Here is an 11930-nt window from a genome sequence, read left to right on the forward strand (position 1 = left end):
ATGGAAAAGTAGATAGTTCTGCAATAATGATTGGAGACTTCAATACCCCCTCTCAATAATAGACCAACTAGACAGAAGATAAGTAACGAAATAGAGTATTTAAACAACACAATAAAACAATTAGATCTAACAAACATATCCAGAATATTCAATGCAACAATAGCACACACGTTCTTCTCAAGTGTACATGACACTCTCTGGGAGAGACCATATGTTAGACCACAAATCAAGTCTCAAGAGATTTTAAAAGATAGATATTATCTAACCACGATGACTTGAAGGTAAAAACCATAACCTAAGTAAAACTGTAAAATTCATGAAGTTGTGGAAATTAAACAACACACTCTTAAAAAACCAATGGATCAAAGAAATCATAAGGAAAATTAGAAAATACTTAGAGTTGAATGAAAACTGAAATGCAATATATCAAAATGTGTGTGACACAGCAAAAGGAATACTAACAGAAACTGACAGCTATAAATGTTTATATTTAAAAACAAGAGGTGTCGGCAAAGATGTGCAGAAAGGGGAACCCTCTTACGCTGTTGGTGCAGCTACTCTGGAAAACAGCATGGAGATTCCTCAAAAAATTAAAAATAGAACTACCCTACTATGCAGCAATTGCACTACTAGGTATTTACCCAAAGAATATAAAAATACTAATTCAGAGGTATATATGTACCCCAATGTTTATAGCAGCATTGTCTACAATAACCAAATTGTGGAAACAGCCCAAGTGTCTACTGATAAGTGAACAGATAAAGAAGAGGTGGTATACACACACACACACACACACACACACACACACACACACACACACACACACACACAGAATAATATTACTCATCCATAAAAAAGAATGCAATCTTGCATGGATGGAGATAGAGAGTACCATGCTAAGTGAAATAAGTCAGAGAAAGACAATATATAATTTCACTTATATGTGGAATTTAAGAAACAAAACAGGGGTGCCTGGCTGGCTCAGTCAGTAGAGCGTGCAACTCTGGACCTCATGGTTGTGAGTTCAAGCTCCACATTGTGTGTAGAGATCACTTAAAAAAATAAAATCTTTTAAAAAAAGAAAGAAGCAAAATAAATGAGCAAAACGGAAAAAGAGAGAGAGAAAAACAAGAAACCAAGAAACAGACTCTTAACTATAGAAAGAAAACTAATGGTTACTGGAGGGGAGGTGGGCAAGGAGATGGGTTAAATAGGTAATGTTTAGACTGATGAATCACTGACCTCTATCTCTGAAACCAATAATGCATTATATGTTAATAATTGAATTTAAATTTTAAAAAGTAAAAAAAAAAAAAAACATAAAAATAAATAAATAAATAAAAATTCTCCCCCCTCCCAAAAAAAATAGGTAATGGGTATTAAGGAGGGCACTTGTCATGATGAGAACTGGGTGTTGTATGTAAGGGATGAATCACTAAATTCTATACCTGAAACTAATATTACACTGTATATTAACTAACTGGAATTTAAATAAAAATATGGGAAAAAAACAAGAAAGATTTCAGTGAACAACCTAACTTTATAACTTGAACTAGAAAAAGAACAAACTAACCCAAAACTAGCACAAAGAAGGAAATAATAACGATTAAGCACAGATCAACAAAATAGAAAAACAATAAAGAAAATCAATGAAGCCAAAAGTTGGTTCTTTGAAAAAAAATCAATAAAATTGACAAACATTTAGCTAGATGGACTAAGGGGGGAAAAGTAACTACACAAGTTAATAACATCAGAAATGAAAGTAAGGACATTACTACTGATTGCAATTGTATGCCAACAATAGGATAACCTAAATGAAATAGACACATTCTTAGAAACACAAACTACAAAGACTAAGTCATGCAGTATGGAAAATCTGGATATACTTATATAACTAATTTAAAAATTTAATCACTAATTAAAAATCTCAGCAAAACTCTCCACCAAAGAAAAGTTCTGGACCTTAACAAAATACTATCAAACTGAATTAAGCAGTGTATTAAAAGGATTATACATCATGATCAAGATAAATTTATTCCTGAAATGTAAAGGTAGTTCAATATATGAAAATCAATCAATATAATATACCATATTAACAGAAGGAAGGGAGGAAAAGCCACATGATCATCTCAATTGATGCAGAAAAAGCATTCAACAAATTTCAACACCCTTTCATAATAAAAACAAACTAGGAATAGAAAAACACTACCTCGATATAATAAAAGCCACATATGAAAAACCCACAGCAAATATCATATTCAGTGAAAGAATTAAAGCGTTTCCTCTAAGATCAGGAAGAAGAGAAGGATGCCTGTTTTTACCACTTCTATTCAACATAGTACTGGAAGTTCTAGCTAGAACAATTAGAAAAGAAAAAGAAATAAAAGTCATCCAAACTGAAAAAGAAGTCAACCTAGTTCTGTATGCATATTATAGGATCTTATATGTAGAAAATCCTAAAGATTTCTCACAAAGACTAATCTGTTAGAGCTAATAAATGAATTCAGAAAAGTAGCAGGATACAAAGTCAACACACAAAAATCAGGTGCATTTCTATATACTAACAACGAACAACCTGAAAAGGAGATTATGAAAAAATTTCCATTTATGATACCACCAAAAAGAATAAAACATTCAGGAATTAACTTAACCAAGGAGATGAAAGACTTGTAAAATGAAAACTACAAAACATTGCTGAAAGAAATTGAAGACATAAATAAATGGAAATACATCCAACGTTTATAGATGGGAAGAATTAATATTAAGATGCCAATACTACTCAAAGTGATCTGCAGATTCAGTGCAATCCCTTCTAAAATCCCAATAATGTTTTTGCATAAATAGAAAAACCCATACTAAAATATGTATGGTATCCCAAAGGGACTCCAAATAGCCAAAATAATCTTGAAAAAGAAAAATAAAGCTGGAGGGCTTACAGTTCTTTTTTTTTTTTTAAAGATTTTATTTATTTATTTGAGAGAGAGTGAGAGAGAGCACGAGAGGGAAGAGGGTCAGAGGGAGAAGCAGACTCCCTGCTCAGCAGGGAGTCCGATGTGGGACTCGATCCCGGGACTCCAGGATCATGACCTGAGCCGAAGGCAGTCGCTTAACCAACTGAGCCACCCAGGCGCCCAGTTCTTGATTTCAAAGCTTAATACAGAGCTTCAGTGATTAAAACAGTGTGATACTGGAGTAAAGAAAGACATATAAACCAATGGAATAGAATGAAGAGCCCAGAAATAAACCTTTGAATGTAGAGTCAATGATTTTTTGACAAAGATGCCAAGACCAGTCAATGGGGAAAGGACAGTGTTTTCAACACATGGTGCTAGGAAAACTACATATTCAGCTGCAAGTGAATGACATTGGACCTTCACCTAACACCATATACAAAAATCAAATCAGAATGGATCAAAGACATAAATGTAAGACCTAAAACTACAAAACTCTTACCGGAAAATCTTAGTGAAATTGGATTTAGCAGTGATTTCTTGGATATAGCAAGAGAGACACAGGTAAAAGAAAAAATAAACAAATTGAAAATTTTAAAATTTTGTGCATCAAAAGACACTATCAACAGAGTAAAAAGACTACCCATACAATGGGAGAAAATATTTGTAAACCATACATCTGATAAAGAATTAATATCCAGAATATAGACACAGCTCCTAAAACTCAACATCAAAAAAACAAACAACTAGATTTAAAAATAGTCAAAGACTGGAACAGACATTTCTCCAGAGAAGATGTGCAAAAGGCCAACAAGCACATGAAAATATGCTCCACATTACTAATCATTACGGAAATGCAAATCAAAACTTCAATGGGATACCCTGTCACACCCATTAGGATGGCTACTATCAAAACAAAAAAACAAGTATTAGCAAGGATGTGGAGATGTGGAACCTTGTACAGTGTTGATGGGAATGAATGGTACAATGGTGCAGCTTCTGTAGAAAACAGTATGGCGGTACCATAAGCATTTTTCATAGAGCTGGAACAAACAATCCTAAAATTTGCATGGAACCAGAAAGACCCCAAATAGCCAAATTAATATTGAAAAAGAAAACCAGAGCTGGAAGCATCACGATTCCAGACTTCAAGCTGTATTACAAAGCTATAATCATCAAGACAGTATGGTACTGGCACAAAAACAGACACATAGATCAATGAAACAGAATAGAGAACCCAGAAATGAACCCTCAACTCTATAGCAACTAATCTTTGACAAAGCAGGAAAGAATATCCAATGGAAAAAAATACAGCCTCTTCAACTAATCGTGTTGGGGAAATTGGACAGCCACATGCAGAAGAATGAAACTGGGCCATTTCCTGACACCATACACAAAAATAGACTCAAAATGGATGAAAGACCTAAATGTGAGACAGGAATCCAGCAAAATTCTAGAGGACAACACAGGCAGCAACCTCTTTGACCTCGGCCACAGCAACTTCTTGCTAAACATGTCTGCAAGAGAAACAAAAGCAAAAATGAACTATTGGGACTTCATCAAGATCAAAAAGCTTTTGCATAGCAAAGGAGAGAGTCAACAGAACTAAAAGGCAACCTATGGAATGGGAGAAGATATCTGCAAATGACATATCAGATAAAGGGCTAGTATTCAAAATCTATAAAGAACTTATCTAACTCAACACCCAACAAATAAAAAATCAAGAAATGGGCAGAAGACATGAACAGACATTTCTCCAAAGAAGACATACAAATGGCCAACAGACACGTGAAAAATGCTCAACATCACTCAGCATCAGGGAAATACAAATCAAAACCACAGTGAGATACCACCTCATACCAGTCAGAATGGCTAAAATTAACAACTCAAGAAACAACAGATGTTGGCTAGGATGTGGAGAAAGGGGAACCCTCTTATACTACTGGTGGGAATGCAAACTGGTGCAGCCACTCTGGAAAACAGTATGGAGGTTCCTTGAAAAGTTAGAAGTAGAACTTTCTTAGGACCCAGCAATCACACTAGTAGGTATTTATCCAAAGGATACAAACATAGTGATTCAAAGGGGCGCATGCACCTCAATGTTTATAGCAGCAATGCCCACAATAGCCAAAATACAGAAAGAGCCCAAGATGTCCATCAACAGATGAATGGATAAACAAGATGTGGTATGTATTTATAATGGAATATTACTCAGCCATCAAAAAGAATGAAATCTTGCCATTTGCAATGACCTGGATAGAACTAGAGGGTATTATGCTAAGTGAAATAAGTCAGTAAGAGGAAGATAAAGGATTGGATTTCGCTCATATGTGGATTTTAAGAAACAAGACAGATGAACAGAGGGGAAGGGAAGGAAAAATAAAATAAGATGAAAATTGAGGGCACCTGGGTGGCTCAGTTGGTTAAGCATCTGCCTCTGGCTCAGGTCATGATCCCAGGATCCTGGGATTGAGTCCTGCATCAGGCTCCCTGCTCAGTGGGGAGCCTGCCTCTCCCTCTCCTTCTGCCCCTTCCCCCCTGCTCGTTCTCTCTCTCTCCCCTTCTCTCTCTTGCTTTCTCTCTCAAATAAATAAAATCTTTAAAAAAAAAAAAAAAAGAAAATTGAGAGGGAGGCAAACCATAAGACATTGAACTCTAGGAAACAAATTCAGGGTTGCTGGAGGGGAAGTGGGAGGAGGAAAGGGTAACTGGGTGATGGTCATTAAGGATGGCACTTGATGTAATTAGACTGGGTGTTATATGCAACTGATGAATCACTAAATTCTACCTCTGAAACTAATACAAACAAACAAACAAAAAAAAACATACAGATCAACAAGGAAAGCAAATAAATCAATCCATAACTCATAGCCGCCGTCTAGTGAGGAAATAGTGAATGCTACAAATTTCAAGCAATCTGTGAGCAAAGAAATAAAACACTCAAATCCAGCAGATTCGGATTAGTACTGTTGGAGTCCCTAGAGATTCAGGGTGAAAATTCATGAAGGAAAACCTCACTGAAATGGAGTTGGGAGGCCACCAGGGGGAACTCTCACACCATACTACTCGTCCTCAATTGCAGACCCAACAGGAAATGTTCCTTGCAAGTGGATCACACCTTACTTAGCTACTTAGTACTTTGTGGTTACAGCAAGAGAAAGAAAGGTTTTGCTCCTCCCCTGGCAATAGCCCAGCCAATAAGAGACTATCACAACCCAGCCAATAAAAAGCCCATTCTACTTGGAACTCCCAGTTAATTCCCATTTTCCTCTATAAAGGACCATTCCTCTCCTTTGATCTCTGGACTTGCCTATGGTTCTGCCAAAGCTTGTTTGCCCTGAATTGCAATTCTCAGCTATTCCCAAATGAACCCATTTTTGCTGGTAAAATAGCTGACGGTTTTATTTTTAAGGTCAACAGCAGACACATACACACAGAGACTGCAGAGACTGCATGGAAATGAGATAGGAGCAGAGGGCTTAGCATAGAACACAGGTAAAATCACCCTCACAAAATGAAAGTCTGAAAATGAATGGAGGAATACCCAGGGCAAGGCTGACACCTGGTAGGTGAGATCTCTGGTTCCTGAAAAAGTGTAAGGAAGGGATTGGAAAGTAGGAGGGATGCAAACAGGCAGACATGGGAAGACACCACTTCTTAGGGAATGCATGGTGGTGTGGAAAGGGAAGGTCCTTTTGGAGACTTAGTGGCAATGGGCAAGAACGAAGCAAGAGGAGATATCAGTGGGTCCTTAGGGCCCAAACACTTCATTGCATAGGTTACTTATTTCAGAAGAAATGGTCTGATTGGGCCCATTCGCATTTATACCATTTCCATTTGATGATGGACTGCCTCTATGCACATCCCATTTTAAGACTTCATAGGTCAGATAGCTCCTAATTTCTGATGGAAAATTCCAGTTGTAGAGTGACTCGATGTCCCATGGTCAGGCATGCAGTCTTTTACCAGGGTCCACTAGCAAGTAGAGAGCTTCTTCTCAAATGGAAAGCACCCGTCAACAGAAGAGGACAAGCCCTGACCTCAATAATCCAAGTGTGTGTTCTGCGATTCTCCTACTTGGACATGCAACGGTTCTATCAGCATCCTAATCTGCCACAGACACATTTAGTAAAATGCATATGCTAGCTGCTAAGACCCAGCTGGCAGGCAACTTTCAACACATCCTGGGCTTACTGCAGAATCTTTTTGTAATCTGAGTCTCACTCAAAACTAGCAGCTTTACATTCCCCAAGGAAATAGATGAAGGGAGAATGCCCAAAAGTGGCCGATATTATCCGCAAAAGCCAAAGAGGCCCACCACGCATTGTGTCTTTCTAAATAGTAAGCAATATAAGGTGTAGAAACTTGTCTCCTGTCTCAAAAGACTGTCCCCATCAGCCCCAGGCCACTAGATCTCTGGAAATTCACCAATATGGAAAGTCCGGGATATCATCAGGTGTATCTCCTACACTCTGGCATGCACATAATTAAGCACTTAGGATACCTACTATTGCCCCATGGCCAGTTAGCATAATGTAAATGACCTGAAAGAGCAGCATGATGTCCTGTGGGATATTCAGTGATCAAAGTCTCTTCAAGCTCTATTATGTCACAGGGCCGAGGAGATGACGTAGTCCTGAATAAGAGAGTGAAGTTGTGTGCTGAGTCTCTACATGTGAGAAAGCTACTTCTGATGATCAAGAAGAGGGGTTGGGAAGAGAGAATTTGCTAGGAGCATGGTTGGAGCATGAGGGGAAAACAATTACTGCAGAAACCCGACAACCGTGAGGCCGTGTGTTTGTCACAGACAGACCAGCTTGATCAACGAATCTCTGCAGGCTGGGACTTGGCTTTTTGGACACCCAAGTCATGGCAGAATTAACGTTTGCTCCCTCCTCTGCCTCCATGAGAGTCAAGGCCTTGCAGGGGTCCCCACTCCTCCACTCGACCTACCAGAGGGGCACACAGCTGTTCCATAGGACAGAACATGGAGTGCTGGCCAGGCAAGCACTCCTCCAGTCAAAGCATTCTAGGTGTAGCCTCTGAGTCCACTGGGGCAGGGTAGAGTGAGTGTCTAGGGAGCTCTGTGGAACACAGGCCAGGGCACCAGTTATCACGATGGAGAAGACCAGCTGCTTCCAGTAGAATTCATGGTCCGAGGTGCTCATGCCAGTGGCAAAGAATAGGTCAGCCGGCAGCATGGTGTACCCACATGGTAGGGAGCACTGGTTGTAGACATGGGAGGTCACTCCTTATGTGGGCCCTGGCAGGTAACCTTGCATCTCTTAATAGTCTCTCCCAGGGTGTTTGGAGCATGGCCAAGCACTGGGAAGATGCTTGCAGAGTCAGGCTATGTGAGGAAGCACCAAGTCAGAGTTCCTGCAGAGCATGCTCTCACCGCCCACCTGTGTCTGATGATGTCTGTGCTACTGGTTGACCATAATCTCTTTCCTAAGGTCTCCTGGTCCAAGGGCTGGTTGAACATGATCTCTTTCCTAAGGTCTCCTGGTCAAGGGCAGGTCCGAGGAGAGGTGGAGAAGCTCCTCCGATACCAGGAGCCCTGGAGTGCTTCTGAGGTGGGCCAGAGGCTCTGGCCTGAGAGAGGCGGGTTTCCTCCTCTGGACAATCCTTCACTGATGCCCAGCAGGAAACACTGGACTGGAGTGTGACACTGCACACCTGCCTCCAGCAAGGCCCACCTGCCTGCCTTGAATTCTTCCCACTTGACTCCATGTCCCCACTGGGCACATGGGACCTAGTCCCTGGATTTAGCCCCAGGACCACCTCAGAGCAGCTGTGCTTGCACAGAGTGGACCGGAGTCTGTTCCTCAGTGATTAAGGTCCACCGATTCTCCCTGAGACCATGGGCAACACCCATAGCCACCCTTAGTAGCCAATTAATCCTTAGTAGCATCACCTTTAATCACCTATTGTCCACCATGTGGTTTCTCCGTGGATTTAGAAAAGGGAGAGAATGAGACCCTGTGGAGGGGGCTTGGGGAAAGGTGGGGACTATTCAGTTGATGGAAGGCCCTGGAGTCTCAGGTCCTGGTACCTCGTTCCAGGCCCCATCCCAAGAGTGGCCATATTGATGGCGGATGGGGTGGGAGATGTTAGTGTGGACACTCACTTCCATGCACATGGTCTCCCCATAATGGAGGAGCTGTGAGCAAACAGGAGGTCCAGACAAACATCCTCCTCTAGCCACATCATGACCTCTCACTCTCTTTTGCCTTGAGCATGTGCCTTAACTTCCCTCGGATTGGTTTTCTTCATTGTAAAAGGACAGTTATCTGAACCTCACAAGGAGAATGGGGAGAATGGGGTGGGGGTGGGTCAAGTTTAAGAAGAAGCCTCCCTGGGGACCTCCTACTCTGTGGCCAGGGTCTAGCCTCCACCTGCCTCATGTTTAACTTGGCCCTTCTGACCCCAGGCTGAGGAATGTTCTGGTTAGCATTGGAGATACCACACATGAGCAGTTTCTCCCTGGGAGTGCTGGTTCGGTGAGCAGATCAACAATAAGGCTGGGCCCTGGGGACCTGGCAGGGGTGCGGGGCCCAACGGGAGAGAGAATAGAGAAGAATGACAAGGGGAGAGAGATCAGAGACCTGGACCAAGAAAGGGGGCCACTTTGGAGTCTGCCCTGGGTCCTCAAGGATCACAAGTACTGGGACTAAAATGAGCAGGTCTGTGGACATTTGTTCCGGTTTATTTGACAGGAACAAACAGTTCAGACGGGGGAGGGTGCATTCCTGTTGGCATCCTGGTGCCCGGGATCTGAGATCCTCCTGATTTGGTCTGAAAAAAGGGTTGGGGGAACAGGAGGCACGGCACAGCCCCCTCACACACTCACTGGAGGCTCATGCAAACATTCCCACAGTAGGTTGAACAGCATATGGTATTTTCTCGTGGACAATCTAGAAAATACGAACAATGACTGCTGCAAAGATCCACGTCGGGCTTCTTCTCACAGGCTTTTAGATCTAAAAGGAGCAGGAACAGGGTCAGTGCAATCAGATCCCTTGAGAGCTCTCCTTTCAAATCCTCCCTCAAAGACCCCAGAACCCAGGTCCCACTCATGACGCTCTTGGACTTGTCAGGGAACTCACTCTCTGCCCTTCACCCAATCCTGGTGATTGGTAGTATCCTAAATCTTATATCCCCTCATTTTCCCCCAACAGATCTCAATACCTGGCCTTCCTGGGCGCTCTGCATACTCTGCAGCCAGGACCCTGTCTTCCACGTTAGTCATGGCCTTGATGAAGTCCCCCCCACCATAGAATCTACACTCTGAGAACTCAGCAGAGTCTGAGACATCCTGCAGATCCTCCCCACTCTCCAGAATTTGCAGGGCCCAGAGAGGAAGAGGACTTCCCACTCTGGCCCCTCTCTCCTCTCACGGTCACTTTCTCCAGGGCCCTTGCTTCTTCCCAGAAAATACCACTTGCACCATTTTCCTTCCACTGCCACCATCCTGGTCCCTCTGATGATAACTTTGACTTGACCCTGTACACCCCAAAATTTGCTTTCCCATAGTCCTTTCATTCTACAACTACTCCCACCAACATTTCTGGATGTAACGTGTCACATGTGTGCAGAAATCTAAGAATAGTTGTTTGGTTTCCCCATGTGAGTCTCAGCCCGTGTTGTACCTTTCACTACTCTATGTACCGTTTGTGTCTGGGTATTTGGAATGGAGAATCAAAAGATGTAGGTTCCCCCACTACCCCCATCACTATTCCCAGGGCTGGGTAAAGGGGTCAGAGGGCCATGGTTTGGGAGGACCCAGAGTCTTCATAGTGCTGTGGTCTGAGCAGGATGTGCTGAAAGGTTCCAATTCCCAGGTCCTCCTCAGAAAGGACACAGTCCTTCCTGGCCCCCTTCCCCTCCCTCTCCCCTAGTCCATCACCTACTCTGCATCGTCTTCGGTTTCCGGTACCCTCCCTGGGCCTGCAGCAGCACACAGAGGAGCAGGATGAGCAGCAGAGCCTGGCTTGGCATGACTCTGGGCAGAGTGGAGAGTGCTCAGTCTGGCACAGACTTCCCTGGAGAGCTGAGTGGTTATCCTGGGCTCCTCCCTGCTTCCACTGGCCAAACAAGGGGCCCTGTTTCCTTCCCTTTGCCTGCCCTTACTACAACCTGTTCTCTATGGGACTTGGGCTTCTGCAGAGGATTCCTGCTCTCACATGACTAACCCCCTCCTTTGCAAACAGAATTTTCCCCTGAAAGATATATTTCTATATTCTAATTACAAAATAATTTACAGAAAAGAAGAAAACATTATTTCTGCAAGAAGATATATAAACAAACTCAGCCCATCAATGGATGAATATAGATGAAGATGATATAGTGTTATATATATATATGTTTTTCAGCCCTAAGAAGGAAGGAAATCCTGCCATTTTTGACAACTTGGATAAAACTTGAGGCATTGTGATAAGTAAAATGTCAGACAGAAAAGGACAAATATTGTATGATATCACCTCCTTATGGAAATTAAAAATGCTGAACTGTTAGAAACAGGGAGTAGAATGATGGTTACCATTGGCTGGAGATTTGGGAATGGGGAAATGTTGGCAAAGGGTATAAACTTCCAATTGTAAGATGAACAAATTCCAGCTATCTAACATACAACGTAATATTTATCGGTAACAACACTTATACTCAACCTACTTGAAAGTTGCTAAGAGAGGGCACCTGGGTGGCTCAGTTGGTTAAGAGTCTGCCTTTGGGTCAGATCATGATCCTGGAGTCCCGGGATCAAGCCCCATGTTGGGCTCCCCACTCACTGGGGAATCTGCTTCTCCCTCTCCCTCTGCCCCCACTGCTCCTTCTCTCTCTCTCTTGCTCACTCTTTCTTCTCAAATAAGTAAATCTTAAAAAAAAAAAAAAAAGTTGCTAAGAGAGTAAATCTTACGTGTTCTCACCACAAATAAGAAATGACAATTATGGGGCGCCTGAGTGGCTCAGTTGGTTAAG

At 42.2% G+C, this 11930-nt stretch overlaps 1 protein-coding gene across 1 annotated transcript; it reads right to left on the reverse strand.

Annotated features, from left to right (window-relative positions):
* Nucleotides 1–9800: 9800 nt before the first annotated feature.
* LOC113938510 (protein WFDC10B-like) lies at nt 9801–10952 on the reverse strand. The gene is made up of 2 exons (XM_027623892.1): nt 10865–10952; nt 9801–9934 (listed from the first exon to the last, which is right to left on the reverse strand). The coding sequence occupies exons 1-2, from the start codon at nt 10950–10952 to the stop codon at nt 9801–9803; spliced, it is 222 nt and encodes a 73-aa protein (XP_027479693.1).
* Nucleotides 10953–11930: the final 978 nt, after the last annotated feature.

Source organism: Zalophus californianus, chromosome 8, assembly GCF_009762305.2.
Source record: "Zalophus californianus isolate mZalCal1 chromosome 8, mZalCal1.pri.v2, whole genome shotgun sequence".
In the NCBI taxonomy this organism is placed as follows: Eukaryota; Metazoa; Chordata; class Mammalia; order Carnivora; family Otariidae; genus Zalophus; species Zalophus californianus.

Bases quoted from the DNA above. Each gene is read 5' to 3' on its own strand.
- LOC113938510 (XM_027623892.1), bottom strand. From the start codon at position 10,952: ATGCCAAGCCAGGCTCTGCTGCTCATCCTGCTCCTCTGTGTGCTGCTG. The intron at 9,935-10,864 runs GTAGGTGATGGA...TGCTCCTTTTAG, and splicing joins GAAACCGAAGACGATGCAGA to ATCTAAAAGCCTGTGAGAAG.